Source organism: Merops nubicus, unplaced genomic scaffold (assembly GCF_000691845.1).
Source record: "Merops nubicus isolate BGI_N331 unplaced genomic scaffold, ASM69184v1 scaffold9587, whole genome shotgun sequence".
In the NCBI taxonomy this organism is placed as follows: domain Eukaryota; kingdom Metazoa; phylum Chordata; class Aves; order Coraciiformes; family Meropidae; genus Merops; species Merops nubicus.
Genome location: NW_008618311.1, coordinates 57,879 through 80,169, shown reverse-complemented (window position 1 = coordinate 80,169; position 22,291 = coordinate 57,879). Strand labels below are relative to the sequence as shown.

Sequence of the window (22,291 nt, the reverse complement as noted above, 5' to 3'; positions counted from 1 at the left end):
TGGGGCTTCAATACAGTGATATTTTAGTTTTGAAAAGTTTTGTGTTTGTTAGCTAGGCCCCAAGTCCTGAGTCATATTGAGCAAAATGTGAATCTGAGTGATTGCTGTTGGTGTTCAAGTACAATGAGTTACAGGTCAAAGGTTTATGAATGCACAGGAGGAGCCTGAGAGTAGGAAGGATTTTAAAACCAGCTAGAAAAGAAGAAAACGGGAGGGTTTTTTCCTGTTAACCCTGCATTCTAGTTGGCACTAATTTGCCTCAGAAGTCCTTGGCAGCTCTACTAAATAGCTACTCCTAATTATAAATTCTCTGACCTAGATGAGGATTTGTAGGTAGAATACTGCTACAGAAAGATTTATTTTCTTTTACAGGGTTCCTCTCAGACTGTTTCATTGTACGTCAATAAGATGCACCATATGACTTGAAACACTACTTTAGGAATATATAAACTACGTTCTCTTGCATGCACTTCTCTGAAAGCTTTAAGGATCAAGTCTGAGGAAAGCAGTAATCTTTCCACAGCAGTACAATTATTTTAAGCCAAAAAAAAAAACAACCAACAAACCACCATGACCTTTGTAGAAACTGAGTTACGTCACTCTTGCTGTGGTAGACATGGCTTATCAGGAGGAAGCATGCTGGGTTAACTTAAAAGGTTTTTTTCCCTGGATCTGGAAGAGTGAGAGTTTCTGGAGCAGACTTTTTCCGAGGCCGGTCTTTGGGAACTGTTAGGAATTCAGGAGCATCTGTGGAGAGAGGAGTTGATGGAGCACTAGATGGAGCACTGCGGGTTGACGAAGGCATGGAAATGTTAGAGATAGATATTGCAGGTGGGAAAATCCCAATCTTCTTGTTGGTAGCTTCCTGAGTTGCTCGTTCAAACTCTCGGACTTCATCCATTGTCATGTCTTCAACAAGAAGGAAAGAAAGATAAAGGCATGTTAGAATAATTCCAAATGACCGTTTCATTAACTCAGTAAACTACTCCCAATCAAATTCTAACTCAGGGGAATGACTGCTTGGCATGCAGATCATTAATTGATACTCCACACGAATGCCTTCCTATCATATGCACCGACTGGAGTACAGTAAGGGGCCATCATAAAGGAAACGAGCTTAGGTACGTTAATCACATGCTAATGGTTCTTCTGCCTGGGTCTGAACTGAATAAACATTTACTACTTCTGTAATTGCTGGAAAAATCAAGCTGTTTCACAGGCAATTAAACACATTTGGATACACAGTCACCAAGGAGAATTTTTCAGAACTTCAAATGAAACTGATAAGAGGTTTTGTGTTTCCCCTTTCAGTTACGAGCATGACCTGGGGAAGGGCTGTGGTGGGTTTGTTCCTCTGCTGTAATTGTCAAGGGATGAAAAATTCTCTCTCCCCCATGCACAGCTTCCGTGGACTTCTAGTCACAGCTGCATGCACACAACTGAGGCAGTTGTGCTTTTCTGCTAACAAAGCCCAAAGAATTCCCTCTCACTTGATGTAGCCACAACACGCTTTCCAACTTTTCCATCCAGAATCTGCGCTTAAACATTTATGACCAACTATCAAACGCACTGCTTAATTCCCCGCAGAATAGAGGTAAAATGAGATGAGAGCTTAAAGCCACTTTGCAGCAGAGAATCGGGTCCACAGAGAGCAGTGAAAGTCCTCTCCTGCAGGTGACAAACGTGTCACAGTGCTGCAGGAACCCACAAGAGGGCAGAGCGATCCCAGCAGAGATGCGCTCTGAGCTGAGCCCCGCAAAACTTTTCCGATGAAAGCCCGGACGAATCACATCTGCTACTGAGTGGTAAGTTGGGCAAAAGATCAGGAAGGCTCTTCTGAAACCTGCTCCTTCATGTCTGCCTCGCCTGAAAGATGTCCACGGAGCCAACTGAAATAAACGTAATGGTTTTCACTGAACACTATGTTAAATTTGAAAATCTGAAGTATTCCATGAAGGCATTTTATAGATTCTGAGCTCTGAAAGCTCAAAAAAACCCCTAGAAATAAAAACACTAGCTTTTTAATCAGTTTAAAATTCCTGCACAGTTGGTTCCCTGAGACACAGGACTGGCAGTGGTGCTGAGCAGTAAAATCTGTGAACAGAATGAGTTCTGTTGTGACTCAAACCAGGACAGAGGTGTATGATGAACCCCTGTCCTTTCAGCACACCAGCACTGTTCAGTGTCACCCAGCTGCATGCATCTGTAGCCTTGGCTGCCCAAGTCATGGAGAAGCAGCTTTACATTGTATTACAACATGGCATTAACCAAAGAGGAGCACGTGTGCTGCCAGCTGCCTTTGCTCTCCCCTGCAGAGGACATTCCAGGGACCTTTCCAGCCTACATTGCCAGTTATTAGCAGTGAGGACTGAGCTGTTTTCGGATCTGAGATAAGTGGTGGAAAGGAACAGATGGTCTCAGAGGAATGGTACCTACTTGGGTTGGAGATAGATTTGAACCTGTTTTGACGATCTGCATTTTGCTTCACACCCTGTAAAGCGAGTGGAGTGTTTCTCAACTCAGAGGGTTTAAAATACCCTGACATCAGAGGGACCCAGGCATTCTTTTCTGCTATTTTTTACCCTGGACTTCTGTACAAGGTGAAATAAAAGCAATCTTGGATAAACAAAAGTGAAAAGGACAGGAAGATTTTTCAGTTTACTGGGCAGTTCAGTGAAGACTGATTAAAGTCTGGCTAAGTGGCAGCTTCCAAGACTTCATTTTAATTCATTCAGATATGAAATACTGTCCCTTCAGCTGACTTTTGCTTTTTAGTTTATACTTGCTTTAAATCCCCTTCTGTTCCGATACACGCTCTTGTGAAACACGTCCTTACCCTGAGCTAGGAAGGCTCAGACTCTGGGTTTTTTTTTCATTAATGACAAATTCTGTTCTGACCTCAATGGCAATTTTTCCACATGGGAACTAAGGATGCCAGACTCCATTCAGAGCCAAATCCTGAAGAGTACAACCAAAGTCAGAACTGATTCTCAGCCTACTGCTCAGCTAAGGAGTAACCTTGATGTCAGCAGAGCTGCAGCATCACAAATAAATTACTGGGTATTACTTAGAAAACGTCTTCTCAGGCTGGTGACAATTTTTCCCAAGTAAGAACAAAGGAAAGACTTCAAGGCCTTCAGGCCTGGCCCCACTCATTACAAAAGTAAAACCATCCCTGAGTTCTACAGTGCAGTTTAGTAGAAATACAGGAATAATAACATCTCAAAAGCAAATACCACTGCATCTTTTCTATTTGTACAGAGTAATGATTTCTTGAGGTGCCTAAATTAGGAACTTAACTACTTTAGGAGATTTCCAGAATCCAAATTAAAGAACTTACACAGAAACCTGCCCTTCTCCACAAACTCCTGTTACTTCTGAAAATACTTCTCACCTTGTTGGTAGATAATCAATAACATTAAAATTAGTTTGAAAAGAGTGAATAATTCATTAGTTGCTTTTTTTTTTCCCCTGTTGAAAAAGTGATTTTATCAGTTCCATAGAAATTTTCCACTCCACTTGTTCCTGGCTTTTTGACTGAAACACTCCAAACTCCTGCATTTTTTAACTATTCAAATAACAGAAAGTGAAACTCCAGTTTAACTTCCTCTTGATGCATTCAATGGAAATTTGAGAGCTGTGTTTTCCTGGAAGACGGGGAGTTGTATCTGAGCCCAGCCCCACCCTTTCTTACATCAGTGGCAGTTTACAGGGCAAAGGAAAGGCAAGATTGCACTTCACGGAGGAAGATTCTGTTCCTACTGGAGCAAAACCTCCCCAAAATCCCCCTGACTGGTCAGCAAGATTGGTTGGTTGCTCTTCTCTGATCTGTGCAGGTGTATTAGCTGAGGATGGGCAATACGTTTTAAAACTTGACATACTCTTGCTTTGGCATGGCTCTCTATTTCATCCACAGTAGATGAATGTTGGTTGCAAACTTTAATGTTGGTTTTTTCATGCATATTTTTCTCGTATTCTCGAACATCATCCATAGTCATATCTGTAAAAAGTTCAAAATTGTTGGCATTTTCCATTGATTCAGTGCAAACTTCAATTTATTGTTTTTTTTTAAGGAGAAGGCTCTAGGAATGCATAGTCTTTCAGCAGAAGCCAAAAAAGGATTTAAAAAGAAAGCATGAGCAACTAGCTTTATGAAAATTGACGCATAAAGGTAGTTCTGTCAGCCAAGGAAGGTGTGAAGGTTAAGTCAAAGGGAGTCAGAGAACAGGAAGGAGTGGAAATTGTTTAGGAGTATCTGTGTAACGTAAGGTAGGCGAAGAGTATTGAAGTGCAGGCCGTGTGGCAAAGACTGAGATCTTCTAAAAAGATTTTAGAAGATCCCTGGGAATAAAGGACAGATACAGAAATATTATAAGTATTTACTTACCTTTCCAGGCCCTTTCAAAAAGATTTGGTGTTATCTTTGCATAGTACATCTCATAACCAGCAAACACTCTTACTGTTAGAACACACATCAGCTTCAATTCCAGTAACTAACACTTAACTCTACTGGTAAGCAAATTAGTAGTGAATAAGGTAACAGTTTTGTAGCCTCAAACAATTTAATCAGTTTTAAGAATTAGAAATAGTCTACAAATAAGGCTGATTCTACTGGTAGGATCATTTATCACTCTCTGGGCGTGCCTGGTGTTGTCAGACTCGTGCGTAACGTGTTAGGTGTTTGTTATGCAACTCCAAGCAATTATTGCAGATTTTAAAAAGATTTGTCATAAACCACATTTCCTGTGGAAACATGAAGAATCCAATGAACTAGTTTGTGACCTTACTCATCTGCATTTCCCCATGCTTTCAGTGAATCTCCTTGGAGTAGGTGCAAAGGCACAGGAAGGCTGTCAGAATTTGGGTCTGTTCTTTACAGTGGTTTGGTAACTTCAGAGCTTCATGAAAATAGCCATCAACTTTTTACTCATTAAACTTAAACAGCATTTTATTAGCACAATGCACTTGCGAGTGTGTGCCCCTTTTGGTGAGGTACATGGTGCTTTCTTTCTCAAGTTATGTGCCACTTGGTTTTGTGAGTTTTTTAATCCCACCATGACTGAGGCTCTTACTGTGTTTCATGAGACAGCTTTTAAGGACAGATATAACATTAGCTGTGATATGAGTAGCACAGTGTAATACTTGAGCAGCCTAAGGTTATGACCAAGAGGAAACAGGGAATCCCACTAACTCATACCCTCTTAATCTTCTCCTTTTGCTGTTATCTGGAATGAAAACCAAGCTCATAAGCCATGTCAATAACATGCTAAGGATGCGCTCTGCCAAGCACAGGACATGCTCTTTATTAGTAGATAGCACTGTGAAAACAGGTTTTCTTAATAATAAAGCTAAATGCAGTTTAGTAAATTTAATGACAAGACACATTCATGCTTACAGTATCAATAAGAGTAGTCAGTAATATCTGTGACAGGACATCTTGTTTAATAATTGATCTTTTTACTCTGATTATGTGATTCGGTTTAGCTGACTAACATCCTCTACAAGTCCTCCTCAGACTCTGACTTTGAAAGATGGTAATAGACACATTGAAGGCACACGGACACTTTACAGAAGCACACTATATTATTTAGCAAAAAGACTCACTGTGACAGCAGAAATCCACAAGATAATTGTGTATCACAATATCTCCTTTCTAAAAAGAGTATTTTTGACAGGGTGCATTCAGAGTTAAGATGGGAAAATCTGTGGTTGAATATTTTGGGGGCTAAACCTATTCTGTATGTTTAACTTCCTGACTCCTCACTTCTTACCACTATCAATAACTCTCCTAAGTTGCAGATGACTCTTCACTTCCCAGTAACGTTTCTTTATGTCTCACTTTAATAGATATGTGGACTTGGGGCAAATTTGTGGGCTCAAGTTTTACATGACATCAGGCTTCTTTATTTAAATTAATCAGTTTCTCTGACATTGTACAAGGAAAATAACAGATTACTGTATTTCAGGTAAAAAATGGGAAAAAATATCTTAAGAATTCTTTCTCACTGGATACAGAATTATTTTACTAGTTTACAGCTATCTAAAACAAGGTAATTTTAGTAGGTTTCAGTATTTTCATTATCATTACTGCACAAAATTTTCAGGCAATATTAAACTGATGAGAACACTGTGATTTCAAAAGCAGATTTTTCTGTATGTTCAAAATACCAGCACAATGAGCTTGTTGTTAGATTCTGATGTAAAATTATGGAGATTTATGATGCCACTGGAGATGTGTGTGTTTGCACCTGCTGACCTAATTGACTATTTCTAAGCAATGCAGAATGTTTCTGAGGTTTGGTGAAAGACAAGTGTCATTCATACCCATGAAATACCTAAAGCGGTGTTTCCTGAAGCTTAAGGAGAGTCTATTTCCAAATTCCTATGATACATTACAGGAATGTCTTAGAAATTGTTTAACAAATATCTGACTATGGACACATCTTGCTACCAATAGATGTAAAACCCACAAACCCTGGGAGCTTATTTTCTGAAATGTAGTTGGCTGGCTCAATATTCAGAGTACTCTGTACTATTAGAAGTGCCCATTCCTACAGCTGGCTCGTGGATTCAGAACCATTTTGCATGCAGCTGCTGTTGAATCAGACCCAGTAGGCTTTACTTTTATATCCATTTTCCAGAAAGGATGGTGAAGCTCCATCTTTTCTTTACTGCAATCCATTTTAGAAGTTTAAAATGTTCCTAAAAAGCTGAAATTGTGTTGGATCAGAGGCCTCGGGAGTTTGCAGCATGGAAATGACTGCATGTTAATGCAGTCTTAGTAAGAAGCTTTAGTCAAACCTGCATGTGTTTCTCCATGTAGATCAGACTTGGCAGGGTCAGCTTCTATCTGCCCACAGTGCAGGGTGCTGGGACTGACACATAGATGCTGAGATGCACAGGGTGTAACGTGCTGGCTGTATGCTGCCTGCTGGCTGCCCACACACAGCCTGCTCACCTAGCAGGGCACCTGCTGTAGAGGGGCTCCCAGTCCTCCCGAGACACTGAGCAGAGTTCTGTCTCTGTCATGCACCACTTAGACTAGGGCACGAGGATCCGTGGAAGCAAATGGAACACGTGTTGTTAATTGTCCTGAGCTTTGCATCAGCCCTAAACCCAGAGAGTACTTACCATACCACTCATCAACCCAGGCAAAGGCCTGCCGGTGGCCGATCAATAGGATGTCTCTGACCACCTGCAGAACAGGGAAAGGTCAAACACCTCTGCAGCACAAACAGTTTGGAAAAGTAACACTGTTGTCTTTCAACATGATTTAAAGTGAAAAATATTCTTACAGCTATGTGTCTAAACAGACATGCCCCAGAGAGTCAGGCATACTGGCTCTGAGGGTCTTGTAGCCCAGGCTCCCACTGGAGGTGGGTCTGCTGCCAGCTCTGGATCACAGCAGCGTGGCTTTGATCGCATGGGAAGCCACCTGGGAACCTGTACAGAGTCCATCAGTCTCTGGGCAATAGATGTTCAGGAACTCTTCTTTTTCCTTCTTAGTTTTTTAAACATGTGGAAGATCAATACTCTGAAAAGTATTATAATTTGGCTGCTATGCTATTCATTAATGCATTTTTTAGTAGGCTGATTGGAAACCTTTCCCACTACCTCTTTGTAAGAAATTCTGCACATTGTTGCTACACTTTATGGTACTCACGTATCCTCATAAATACTTGGGCTTATACATTTATCACAGAATTGAAAATGTTATTGATAGTTTTTCTCAGCCTTGGACCTGAGCAGCTCCAGGCTTTGTCAGGTGTATACCCAGAGATTAACTCTTTGGCTCCACTCCAGATCTCCCAGACCTTGGGAGAGGTCTGAAAGCAGATTTGGTCAAGCTCCCCAGCATCCACACAGCCACAGTTACATTCCTGTGCTGGGTGCTACTCAAGTTCTGCTTATGTGAAGGGTAAGAAACAGCTCCTGTTTCACTGACCTTGTGAACAAATTGCTCTACTCTGGTTTGAAGTCCCCAGACTTCAAATTTCACAGTCACAAGTTTGTAAGAACACATAATTGGCTGATGGGTGTCTCTCCAGCCTTCTTTTAATTGGCCTCTCCCAGTCTTCTGCGACTTGAAATATTTAGGGTCCTGCAAAACACAGAAAACATACTAGGCAATGCAGGAGAGGAAGTCCTGTTTGTCAGTTTGCTAAAGTAAATGTTTTGATGAGACATAAAATATGAAAACACACTAATAAACATTACAAAGAGCAATATGAAGTTGACTCAATAAGCACCAGGATACACTAAAATGAAATCCTGTCGTTTGCCCAGCAGCCAACGAATGGATGGCAGCATGTTCGTGGAGGTGCTTTGACAGTCCTATCATCTAGGACATTTTCTGCTACAGGAAAATATTATTGCAAGTTACTACAATACAATGCACTGTTATTGTGGCCTTTAGAAATCAGAAAGTTGCTTCCTCAGAGCTTGCCTTTCCACTGCTCCCACAGTGTGTCTTGCTGGTGCTTTCTGCCTGTGCCTGTCTCCCTGAAACCATGTCCAGCTTGAATTGGACACATCCACACCAATGTGACCCTGAGAACAGCATTGTCAGTTTTAAGTGAAGTTGTATATCCAGGTGGCCAGCTAAGTATGAAACTCCTCCAGTTTAGCCAACTCTGGTTACAACAGAGTTATGGACAAACCACAGACTAATTTCAACCCTGTCTCTCTTTTACAAACTGGAAAATCAAATAAATTTGTGTTAGGATTACAACAGCAAGACCAAAAAAACCCAAGGGCTGTGGTTCATCTTTAAAATTTACTTTTATCTGTACAAGCTACAGTTTTATCTATCCAAGTGTTATTTTCCATACTGCTATAATTCTATTTCACTTTGTGTCCAATCCTGCTAATTCCATCTTGTAAATAGAAAGAATTTACAGTTAAGCATTGATTTTAAAAACTTGAAAATAACATAGTTTCAGTAAATTCATAGTGAAGCTTCTAAAATCTGTCTTCAGGAATAACCAGCAGGGCTCCTCTGTGTTGCTTTTCAATCCATCCTTTGTTATAAAAGCAGTTAAACATGTATTTAAGTAAGTGCTTAAATTGTGACCTAAACAGAAGACAGTTATGAGGAAAACTAACAAAAAATCGGTAAGATTACTCTGATCTTAATCTGCTTTCATTCAGTGTGAGCTTATATACCATTCAGTGTGCCTTTTTTCTAACATTATCTCCTGACATGGCTTCTGATTTTATCCTTAAACTGAATCTCTGTCATTAAAGCTTTACAAAGCTCTTATGAGGTGATAGTCTTCCTACTCTGTGGAAGTCATTGCTTTTATTGCTGACGTATTCTTTTCTAAATAAAATTTAATCTCACAGTATAATAACGTTTCAATGTTAAATCACCATAAAAGCCAGTTCAGCATCATCATGTATCAGAGCAATATGCCACTGTACATTACAACTCACAGTGACATGCTGTTGCCAACCTCATTCAATAAAGCTGGACCTCAGATGGATCTAAGATGTTTTCTGGTTGAAAGAGTTGTTTGGTTTATAACTGATCATCGCCTGAAGCAATCAATATAATAATAATGAGAAAAAGAAAAATTATAGAGGGGAGAACTAAGACATACTATTCAGAAAGACATAAAATTCTAATCAATGGTTCCACAAATAAAGAAATAATTACAGAAAATATGATTTCAAATATTCCTGCAAAATATTCCAGGGTAAAGTAAGTCAGAAAATCCACGGAAGGCAGTTTCATGTCAGGAGGGGTCTGCTGTTCCTTACACATACACTACCAGTGTGGTGGAGCCGTTGTCTTGATTAAGCATTTCAGAGATGCACTTTAATAACCCTGAGTGTTACACCTTATATCCCTCCAGATAACCAGATCAATAATGGAACAACTCCAGTGCAGCCCAAAGGGATTTAATGGAATGAATTTGAGTCAATATCAAGTACTCAGAATTAATAAAGAAAAATTAAATAACAAAGAGCTACCCTGCACGACTGCTCAGTGTCTTGTTCAAACTGCAGGGTCCCTCTGGATGCTTTGGCCAGGGCTTTGCTTTGGTTTGGCAAGTTTTTGTGAAGTTAACCCAGCAGACAAGGGGATTCCTCATGCAAATCTTTCTTAAATTGGTGGCCCATAAATAATCCACCAACTGCAATGCAGCTCACCTGTGGCATCACTCCTAGTTGCAGATTCCTTCAACAGTGCCCAGAGATGGCATCTTCTCTTCCCTTAATCCTGTCCCTTTTTCTTGAAGGACAAGATGTTTAGTCACAAGTTGGCTGGACAGTTTGAAGCAAAGAGCCAGGCAGTGATGGGCAACTTCTATTTAATAGCTTTTATGGAAATTCCTGCCTTTCTGACAACATTAATATATTGATAGTCTAAAACCAAAGACTGATGAATGGAAGCCAGGGAACAGAAAGAATTCAGAGGAACAGATTTCCAGACTGCTGTATGAAAGGTCAAGATATTGAAGATTTTACTAAGTGCATGCTCAGGAGAGCTAAAACTCAGAGACTGTGTATGAGCTGAGCAAAACATGCTGTGTATGAGCAAAACAACATCAAACAAAGTGAACTTGAGAGTAAATCTCTGGGCCATCAATTCAAAGGACACAAGTGTTTTACCGAGGGGAGTCATTATCATAAGTAAAAACTGACATCATTGGGCTTTTAACCAAGATGCTAAAAAATCAGTTTTTAAAAAAGTCTTGGAGTATTTTAGAAAGACAGATTCTGGTTCAGCAATTGCTTGTGCAATTGCAACCTCAAATCTTCATATGAGGAAGCATTCAGATTGCTTGTGCTGTGCTTCATTGCTTGTGCTGTGCTTCATATGAGGAAGCATTTAGGGGAGAATCTCTCTATCTGTCTCTATATTTTGCATGTATTTACACCTTTCCTGTGCCTCTGCTATTGGCCACAGCCACAGGGAGCACAACACACCAGAATGACCTTCGGTGTGACCAGGACTACCAACCTTTTGCCCTTCAACGTCTCATCCAGAGTCCACTGAAGTCAGTGAGACCTTTGACATGAAAGCCACGAGCCTGAATGTTTTTATGTGCCTAACTCGTGGCTTGAAATTGCCAGACTGATTCACAGCCTGGAATCCTTCCCTTCATGCTGTAGCTCACCAGTGAGGTTAGTCAGACAGCAGGACCCGTGTGCCACGCTCACACCTCTGCAGGGCCCAGGAGGAACCACGGGCACCTGCCCACACCAGATCCTGGCTGTTCCCCTGGCAGGGACGGCGGTTTGCAGACACATCCCAGGGGCACCAGGCTAGGGAGGAGCAGCATGTGCTCCAGGCAGGGACTGTGGCACAACACTTCTGTCAGGGACTGGAAACTGGGCAAGCTGATCTTTGGTCTGACCCCATTTTTCTGTTATTGTTTGTATCGTTAATTTTGTCTGTGCCTTTTTGTTGTGCTCAGCCACCCATGCCTTCCTTTCTAGAGAAGCCATCATCCAAAGAATACTGTGTCTATTCATTATTTTTCCCTTAATTAATCTACTGGCAAAATCCTCAATCTGTTTTAAATGTAATGGCATAGCTAAAATCTTTTTGTTTAAATAACCTTCTTGTCCTTTTATCAGACACCATTTATTAGGAAAGCCCATCTGGCAAATCCTTTTGCTGCAGAGGAGCAAAACCTCCTCTGTATTTGCAATACATTATTGCCAGGTGCAGAGCCATTTAAAAATAGCACTTCTGCTAACCTAGCAGAAACGTCAGCACCCGGGAGCTGGGCTTATTTCAGAATAAAATGTAAAATCACAATAAAATAAAAGCCACAGTGTGATGGGTATGGTTTCCAGCACAGCACTCTCCCAGTGTTTCTTGCTTAGGCCCTGTCTGGCGGGTCCTGCCTCAACGTGCTTATTGTTGGAGAGTCCATTGTTTACATTCAGCATTTATTTACTTAACCCTCCTCATGGGCTGCAGACGTCATGGGTGTCAGATGTGGAACTGCAACCCCCCTTTCCAGGAGGCACACACCAACGTGTTGACAACACCGCACTGGGTTGTTGCAATGCCTGTTCAGATTTAATTCTGGACTGTTATTTTGCCCTTAAATAATTAAATACTTTCATTGTTTACAGAACACTTCCAAATCCGAACGGGTGCGCTTTCCCTTAGCTGGGAAAGCTGTGCCGTGGGATCAGGGATGATTTGAAGATGCCATTCTGCAGCTGGCCATGCCTCCTTTGTCTGTATGCTGGAAGCCTGCACAGAACATCTTATTAACCTCGTCACCAACCTGTCTCAAAAATTACTTGTTACTTGTATGGCCATTTTAGCTTGGAAAAGATCCCCAAGCTGAATATGCTCTCCAGAGGTGAAAGTGCATTGTGCTTATGCCACACGTCCTGTTCTCTTACTAGAAGGTACTTTGCTGTCCCAGAAAAATCCTTTTCTGGAACATTTTTTCAGGCTCCTACTGCACTGTATTCCACCACTGTGCTTTTGAAGTGCAGTCAGTTTCCCCCCCACCCCATTTACTTTAAAGACTATTTTGTTTGATCTTGAATTTCGGAACCAATCCTTTATGGTTTTAATACATGTGATCTGGCATTTCACCATGAGCTGTAGTTGCTAGGGTTTGCATTTCAGCTTACATAGCTAGGGCTCTGGAAAGATTTGTTGGTGTAAAGATGCTGCTATAGGCATTTATGTGGAGTAATTTTTAAAGACTTTTTTCCTTTCCTTGCGTTTCCGTTAAAATGTATTTTCTGGAAGAGTCAGCTAAATGCTTACCAATTGTAAATATTAGGAGAGTTCTGAGGTGTTAAAATATGATAATCCAGCCAGGCTTTATGTAAGCTCACAACAGAAGTTAGTAAGGAGAAGGAAATTTCCTGATTCTATGATTCTATGATTCTATGAGAAGGAAATGTTGATCTTTTTGCTGCGCCCTGTCCCTGTGCTGAGCTGCCACACTGCCGTGTCACACACACCCACTGAGGGGCTGAGGCAGCTCTATTATTTCAAGAACCATGAATTTCTGGCTCTGTAACGTGAGAGAGGTTTTGTTATTCTGAAAGCACCTGGACAGTAGTAAGCTGGACCTTTTACAGTGCAGCTTCATTAAAGTCAAAGCCAGCAACCAAAGAGGAAAATGCAGCAGCTGGAAGGAATCTTTCTGTTTGGAGGTAACTTAAAAAGTTTACTCCAGTTGTCCAACTCCAAACTGGTTTGTTATAAACAGGAAATGGAAGACTGTTAGTTTTGAGAACTCGAGTATGTTGATAAAGAACATTTTGCGCAGTAGCTCACATCTCCAGTAAATGTTTCATTTCACTGAATGATTCACTTGAGGCCCTCACTCTTCAGCATAGCTCAGTTTTATTCTTTTCTATAATTCAGATAAATATATATGTCTATATGGGGAATACACGGTGGCTGGTGATGCATATTCATTGACGGCAAAGTCACAAGGAAATGACTCTACAAAATTTACAACTACTTTTACCTGTAGGCTCATACATTCTTTACACAGAAATAGAAAATTCTCTATTCAGTGTAATACCTACATTCAGATGTGGAAGCAAAAAACCAGGCAAACCTGTTGCCTTGGATCTAGACTCGAGCTTTCTCAATTTGGAACCTCACATTTAAGTTTCTTAAAATTTTAAGGATTTTTAAGTGCAGGCTTGTAAAAGAAAGCTTGCTTTAAGATATAGCAGCACTGCTGAGTAGTCTGGTGGCTATTTCACAGTGAAGTTTGTAGACGGTCATTAAGCTAAAATGAAATCATCTGCTTTGGGATACTCAGAACTGCTGCAGTTATACCTCCTTCAGTCTTCTACAAGGCAACTCTTTTGACAGCAGAAGTCAGTATACCTCAGCATACCTCCACAGAAGACAGACTTGGACTCTGTGTTGGCAGGAGCTAACAGAACTGTCTTCTGAGTCACTATTTACTTAGTGATTTAAGTCCTTTTGTGCATACACTGACAGATAAGCCTTCCATTCTTCAGGGAATTCAAATCACTTGGATGATTCTGGTCAGGAGATCACTCAGTCTTATTGGCAGAGGTTCTTTTAAAGCACTCCTCAGTGAAACAACAGCTCTCCTCAGGCCTCCAGCTAACTATAGTCTTTGCTTTTAAATTTTAGTTAAACTTTAGAAGGAGATAAAAAGCAGATATGCACAAAGTTGAATTCAATAATTTTCTCTTCAGCTGTCATGACATTTTCACAGAACACGTCTCCTCTCTCATCAGTACCAGCACAAGTCAAAACGAGCCATGCAATTCAAATGGAGTATTACACATGTGAAGATGTTTTATGCATTTTGGCTTTTTATGTGTGAATCATTATTATGCAAGTTACAATGGGAGGAAGAATATAGATCTGTTTGTAAGGCTCATGTCAAGGCAACTGAAGAATAGTCTTTTTAGGTCCCAGCTGCCAGGAAGCAGGGAACGGTTGCCCCACTTGTTTGTGTTGAGCCTGGTGCTGTGGGTGCCTTGGCCACCTCCTGAACCCTCCCGTGGTCACTGCAGCATGACTGCCTCTATGGATGCTGCCGTGTGACACACACACAGCCACACCTTCTGTTCATGTAAAGAGAAAAACAACACTACAGCTGCTGGAGTTCATTCTGTTGCAATCAATGAGTTATTGGATGCACTAACGCAAAGAAAGGTCATGATCGACTTGTGAAGAAGGGCTTTTCATACAGAGGGCTCTGAAAAACTTACAGTATTGATGCCAACAGCTAATGAAATATAACTGAGCATTTTAAAGCTAAAAATAACAGAAATCACAAATACCAGCTTAATAGCAACTATGTAATTGGTGAAATCACACGTCAAGCAGGCTCATAAGCACTAACAAAGAGCAAACAGTTGAGGTGGTGTGTGAAAGGTTTGAACTATTTAACTACCTCTCTAATATGCAGTAATACAACTAAATAATAAAATCAGCTGTCAAAAACTGAAACATTTTTAATTGAAGAGGGATGCAAGATATAAAAGGATATAAAAAGAAATAGGATAGAAGTAGAAATAGGATAGAAAATAAATTTAAAGCTCATTTGCAGAAGCTGCTAAGTCTGCTGACCCTGATACAGAACTTGCTTCATTTTAAGCATGTGAAAAATCCACTGAAATGAAGCGATTACTAACATGCCTGAAGTTTAAATCAGTCTCACTGGTCTTTCTGGATGGGAGTGAGAACACTTATCCTGTGGGATCTCATTCTTAAATCCTGAGGATTGTACTTCACTTTTAATCTTTAAACTTAGCATCAATTCAGATTAAATGATTTAAAACCAAATTGCTGTTATTAGTGTAACTAAAATACCTTTCAAAAGCTTACAGCAAATGTTTTTTAGTTATTTCTGAAACTGTTCTTTGGAAAGCACAGACCATTCCTCATTTACACACTTACTTTTTTATTCTGTTCTGATAGAAAACAGACGGAAATTACATTTACAAACATTAAAAATCTTTTTATAGTCCCTGAATTATGTAAGAGCCCTCATCAGAAATGGGAATTTGGCTTCATGTTCATCATATGGTAGCATAAAAACCCCATAGTTTGTGAAGTTTGGAAGACACTGAATTCAGCTATTATTAATTCTGTATCAGTTACAGTATGTGCACAGTTAAAAGCTAAGGTGTTCTTACTATTCCATGTGCATTCTGAAACAGAATTTAGCCAACATTCAAATCAGCCGTCAGTACAAAAAAACAACAGATGCTGGGTTATTTTTGTTGTTTAAACCCATCAAAAATTCCATTTTGCTTGGAATCGGGTCTCTAGATTTGTCTTTGAAGTACACAAAGAAGAACACCACAAAGACAAGGAAATTCTTTTCTCACTTACTACGAGGCTGGTTGTCTATATCATAAGATTAATCATATGGAAACTATGCTTAATAGCTGGCTGTTAAAAATGGGAAGGAAAGCTGAAAAGCTAGAAGTTACCTTCACCTTTACAATTTCTGGAAGTGCACACACAGAGAGATGAAAAATCTTACATGATTTCTGTAAACACAGTCAAATGCTGACCTGCTCAATAGCAGCAGTCATTCCTAAACGGAACCAGAAGACCGTGGAGTTCAGATAAGATGATGGGACCAATAAGCTATTTCATGAGGTGTTACTTAATTTTTGGTACTAAACAGATGGGTTTCATTATCTAAGGAAATGAATAAAATTACTTTTCATTATACTGTAGATGCAATTTTATTTTATGACCCATACATAAAATTTGAAATAGGCTCTATAAATGGAAGATAACAAGTACCTGACTTTTTTAGTCTGCAAACCATGTCTCTTATGGTATAAAAATATATTCATTGGCAAGTCTTCATTTGCTATCCTAAAAATGGTTATGTAGTCTCGTTTTGTATAGTCAAGCAGCTGCCATACTCATTGCCAGCTATGAAGATACACTTGGCTCCAGAGGCAAACCATATCTCCAAAATTAAATGCAAGGATAGATCTTATCATTCTTTTCTAGCTACTTGTTGTGAACCATCATTTTTCAAGGCATTGGGACCTCATCTTCATTTGCATGGTGGCTGCTGATTTTAAACAGTGAACGGCACTGACCTAAAAAACCCGTGCCCTTCAGAGAGCTGCACCATCAAATATACATGGGAGCAATGTCCAAGGGAAATTTAAGAGACCGAATGCATCTGCTGCCATTGATGCTCTCTGGCAGATTTGCTGCAGGATGTAGCACACGCTTCAGTCCCTCTTGGTCTTGTGTCACAGTCGCTCATGAGCAACTGTGCATCAGCCCTGTTCCCACTGCAGCCTGTCTGTCCTTGGCCTGGGTGAGACCCTTCCCAGGACTCACTGGCTGGGGCAGGATGCAGTAAGGACAACAGCAATGTTCAAAACTGCTCAGAGCTGCAAACACTTCACTGAGCTCCGTGATTCAAAGACAAGGTCCTTTTCTAGTTTGAACTAATTCAGCTGAACAGCAAAGGTCTGGTACAGGATATGTTCTGATAAGGGTATGAAAGTATTTCAGTCAGAGGAATCATCTACTAAAGAAAGTGTTGGGCAGTCTAGATAGAAAGGTTGCTATCTGCTTTTTCTCTAACTGAAAACTTTTTAAATACTAATGACCAGCAGGATTTCATACAAAAATAGGAATGTTTTGATTCAAGGCTTTACTGCAGCCTCTTACACTCCCTTCTTCACCGTTTCCCAATGAAGTTGTCTCTTACCTCTGATTCTTTGTAGTAGCGCTCAGGAATTTCGTCGCTGGCAATATCAATGAAGCAGACCTCGCGCTCCAGATCTTTAGCTTCTTTGTCAAAAATCTGCAGGAGTTAAAGAAATTCAGCACTGCAACGGAACAACACCCTTACAAAATCCACCTGGAATAATGGTTACAAGTGATTTAAATGACTTGTGCAATATAGAGTATTTTAGGCTTGCGCCTGAACAGCTTCTGATGTAAGATACCAGGTTTTTGCAGGGACACAGTCACGTTCTCTGGCCTACTAAAGACATCAAAGGGAAGGAAAGAGGTGTTCTCAGGATGATACATAAGCAAGGTGTTCCTAAGTGAGATTAACAATTGTTCAAGTGAATTATGCCACAGACTTTTTTTGGGAATGACACACTGTGTCAGATCAAGAGACAGCGGACTGTTAAACACAACACATGGTGTCCAGCACCTGCTGCTCACACCACTGTTCCTCCTCATGCCTTTTGGAATGGAGGCTTTGGTCACAAACAATGAAGTCAACACTAGGATTGGTTTTATTGTGTTCTCTCATCTTTGAACTAGATTCCATCACTGTGTAAAAAATCTGGCTTTCTGGACTCTGTGCTTCTAGCCTTTTCAGTCTAAGGACAATAAGGCAAAGTTGCTGTTTTACTGAGAATCAAAATTTCAGTTAAACTGCTCTCAGTGGAACCTGGAAACTTCCACGATCCATTTGTGCACACACAGAGCTTATTTTCATTTTAATCCTTTAGGACCTGGTTTTGAACATCGAGCCTCTTGTTCTATGCAAAGCAAATGATGGGTATATTTTGAAAATGCAGGTCATTTGCATCTGCAGCACAGTATACATCTGTGCCTGTGTCCATAATTTAATTATTTAGGCATCTTAGAAACCCATGTGACTTATGCAATGCCGATAATAAATTTCTCCCCATGATTCTGGGACTTGGAAATAGTGACTGGCTAAAAGGCTATCATGAACTCGTGCTGTAAAATTCAGGGAAGTCGTGCACACGCTGTCAAGATCAGTAACAAACTAATGATGTGATTTTTTTCCTTTGGGGCACAATGTTCTTTAGCTAAGGTTTCCAGGAAGCATAAATTTTATTTATTTATTTTTTAAATAAATGTAGTGAATGCTCTGCTCGCTTAATTTCATTTCATCCTAGAGGAATAGTTAAAAATACAAAATGTCAGCAACTATTCAGTAACAAGAATGCTACTTTATTATTTCTGAAGGAAATGTGGCTGCCCATTTAAAGCATTCAAAGTGAGCATTGGACTATGGTGAACAAATACAGCAGCTGGTGAGAAGAACATCGCTCAGGAAATCATAATTTGAATAAATGAAAAGCTGAAGTTTGACTCTACAATTTAAGTTGTCTTGGTAGTTAACAGTGCTGGAATAAAATAGGCAACACTGAATGCTTAGTGAGCTGGATGCAAAATGTGAACGTGTCTGAAACTGCAGAAGAACAGAACAAAGGGAAACTCGTCTCGTTTTGTGTACTTGTTTTCTTTCTCCACTCCTCATTTTGAAAAAAATTGTTGCTTATTTGAATAGATCTGAGCTGACAGGCCCTCCCCTGGAGTAGCCTTTCTTGGAACTGGGGTACATTCTTTAAAATAACTGTTACATTTCATATATATAATATGGCTCACTTTTTATAAGCTTCCTTGCTTGCTTTTTTCCTAAACAAATTCAGACATACAGAGCAGTCCCTTGATGAAATCAGTTAAACTGTTTCTGGAACAAGAGGCGTTTCACCATCATCTCTAAGCTTTAAATAAAATAATGGAGGTTTCTCTTAAATGGACATTAGCAGGTTAGCTGAGGCTCTGAATTAGTGCATGGTTCAAATACAAGTGTCATAAGTGTCATAAATTTAAACACACGTGTATCTGCACATAGACTGGGACTCTTACCCACTAGCTTATCTGAAGAAACGTGCCCTGCTCTGTCACAGGCTTGACCCACACATTGAGCCTCTAAGTAATACAGTTTTAAATTCTGGTTTTGCTCTGTAAAATGCTTTGGTAGAAGGGGGGATGGCAGATGCCTTTGCCAATCTGCCAAAACCAGTTTTTTTCGATTGTGTCAACTACATCTTTATTTGCTGCTTAGGCTACCTCTGACCAGTGCCTCCATTCCAAACATTTGTTGAATGACATTTGTGCTTTCCTTTGCTGGCAGAAGTTTGTTGTCTAATCATTTATCCTTCTCCCTTCCTTAGATTGTCCTCACAAGATTTCCAGATAGAGATTTAATCTTCTCACTCTATCAGCAGCAGAAAATAAGAAGTCATTAGAGAACAAGACTGATTTCTTCCTTAGCTCTAATTCTCTTACTGCCTCTCCTAGCCACATAATCTGGGATTGTCTTAAAACCTGTAGGGAGGATGGGTTTATTGCATTTGTGAGCAAAGAGACTACAGAAATTTGAAAGTTTTAAAGGAAGAGATTAAAGGCCACGAAAAGAAGCATAAGGCTCCCAATCTGTGCAACTGTATTTGCAAATGTGCAGAAACTGAATGATGAGAACAATCTGTATCCTTAAGAAGACGATGTAGAAAGGCAGAATATTAAATATTACATTGGAAAGAACTGGACAGGCTTTACATTTGGAAGCCAAGTAATTAACTGAGATTGAAATACACAATCAAATGGAAAACAAAGAGTAACATTCAAGCTGAAGTGTCCTTTTTGCTGTGGGTTTCAAGTATTTCTTGGGGGGCATGGGGGTTGTGACAACTTATTTATAACAGACAGACATTTATATACTTCTTTCTATCTAGGAGGAATGGAAACTCCTAGTTATTTAGATTCATTCAACAAAGAATGACAAATAGTGGAGGGAAGGTTTTAATTGGGTGATCTTTAAAATGGCAAATAGTTTCTTTTGGGGAAAATAAAAAATAATAATAAAAAAACCACAACCCAACAACACAATAAAAACCACCACAAAATGAAAAACACACCAAAAAAAACCAACAAAAAAACCCTGGCAGATGACTCTAGTACCTGAGGAAAGAAAGATCATACAGAATACCACAAAAAATTTAAGTGCTGGTGTATTTAAATTTCTTTCCTTTATTTTTCTCATGACCTACAAAGACATGTCCTAGCACATAATTTGCTAGTGAATTTTCTTTTCCTTGTAGCCAAAGCCAGAACAGAAAGTCAGGTTATGAGACAATTTTAAGTCAACAACAAATTTAATATCTTTTTTTCTACAAGCTCCTTTCCCATTTTTCCTCTTTTTCTTCTATCTTCAGGCTCAGTTGCTGGCTTCAACCTCATTCAGATGTAGCTAATCCAAAATTTTTTATGGCAAATCACCACAGCTACCCTGGTTTGGCTATAAATAGTATAAAGCCAGACTCTGCTGAATCCATTGATTACATTCACAGTGGCAAACTCCTCACTCATCTACACTCCTAAGACTCCGAGGGTCGAATCTGTGCTTGTTTGGCTTGGCTTTGTTTCATAACAGATGATTCTGATATGTAATATTTTTTTTCTATCACCAAAAGCAAAGAAGGTATTGAAGGGATGACCAGCTGGAAAGTTGCTTGTCTCTGTCTTTCCTACAAAATGCTGTGGTGTTTTGTTTTGTTATGTTTTTTTTTAACCAGCCTAGATACAAGGAGTTTGGTCGTTGCTGTGGTAAGGCAGCTGACTGGCATGTTAAACACCAGTGCACACAGAACAGTACATTTCCTGTAGGAGCAGTTAACTAACAGGCCAACTTAGAAATAAAGACAAGTTGTTCAGAGATGGAAGTGATAAGGCAACCTATCTACAAAATTCAGTATTCAGTACTACAAACAAACAAAATTGGTATGTTTTTTTCTGAAACTATTTTTTGTGAGCTTTTGGGTGGGAGAAGATCTCTATGTTTTTCATACTTGTTTTGTATCCATTATTTGTAGGATGGTTTAAATCTTGATTTCATAGTATGTGAAAGCTGGAGGTATAATTGCAGTAAGGACTGCAAGAATATATATCTCCCCCAAAAGAAAAGATAAAATCTGACATGAAACCTACTCTCCACCTTGAAATTCTCATCTCCTCAGATTGCTATTGTCAGAACTATTGGCTGGTCTCCAATTTATCATCACAGCATCCTTTAGCAGGCTGTGTCATCTGGTCTACTTTAACTCTCTTTTCTGAAGGAAAATTTGGTCTATAAAAAAAGAACACTTATTCAGAACTTGAGCTGTGGAGTTTTGTTCAGTGTATAACTTTTCAGTAAGCCATGTTCCAAACTCAGTTGCCTCCAAAGTCCATTAATTTGCTTCTGAGATTTACACAGGTAAAGACTACAGCAATGGACTGATCTCAGACCTGTTCACTGGCTACAGCTATTTATGTGGACACACTTAACTGGGAGCAGTTCCTCTGTGGAAAAAGACTAAATCTCTCCCTGAGAGCAGGAACTTTGGCTCACTGAATGGCACGGGAATATCACTGTCTGCTGCAGAGTGGAAGAAGCAGTTACATATTTATCAGCTCCTTTTTATCTCCATGTCACCCTGCCTCTTATTCCATCTCTCATGAAATATTTCCATTTGTACTTTCTGAACTGAGAAATGCATTTTCATGTAATTATGGCAAAGTAGCTATGCTTCTGAGACCATAGTATACTATCAACAATATTTACTTATTGGGGATTGGGTTTTTTCAGGTCACATCTGTTTCAAGTGTTAGATTCACTAATTAACTTCAGTAGTTCGTTTAGAGCAATCAAAAAGTAGAGGCACAACCATATTGCTTGTTCACACTCTCTGTCAGCATGGGCCTTATCTTATGTTCTCCAATAGCCATCTGTGCTTGGGACATACTATTTGTGGTTATGCTCAACAAAAAGAGAGCTCTTCACACAGAAGGCATTTTAGGCTAACTTCTCCACTTGTTTGCCTGTATTTTTTGAGACTTGCTGAAGGGGGGAAGCTTCACACAACCAAGGTTTTTCATTGCAAATTACAGAGGAGACAGATACTCAACACCATCATACAGAAGAAGTCTGGGTGCAAATAAAATCATCCCTAAAAGTGACCCTAGCTTTGACTTTGGCATATTCTGCAGCAGTGCTGA

General features: G+C 39.8%; 1 protein-coding gene across 1 annotated transcript in view; it reads right to left on the bottom strand.

Annotated features, from left to right (window-relative positions):
• Positions 1 to 478: 478 nt before the first annotated feature.
• PITPNC1 (phosphatidylinositol transfer protein, cytoplasmic 1) overlaps positions 479 to 22,291 on the bottom strand; it is a gene marked incomplete at its 5' end in the record, with an annotated part of 42,169 nt that continues 20,356 nt past the window's right edge. The window contains 5 exons of the mRNA XM_008943395.1: positions 479 to 909; positions 3,882 to 4,000; positions 7,132 to 7,195; positions 7,946 to 8,101; positions 17,187 to 17,282. Of these exons, the coding sequence (XP_008941643.1) occupies positions 904 to 909; positions 3,882 to 4,000; positions 7,132 to 7,195; positions 7,946 to 8,101; positions 17,187 to 17,282 (441 nt within the window). The remainder of the gene's footprint in view (positions 910 to 3,881; positions 4,001 to 7,131; positions 7,196 to 7,945; positions 8,102 to 17,186; positions 17,283 to 22,291) is intronic.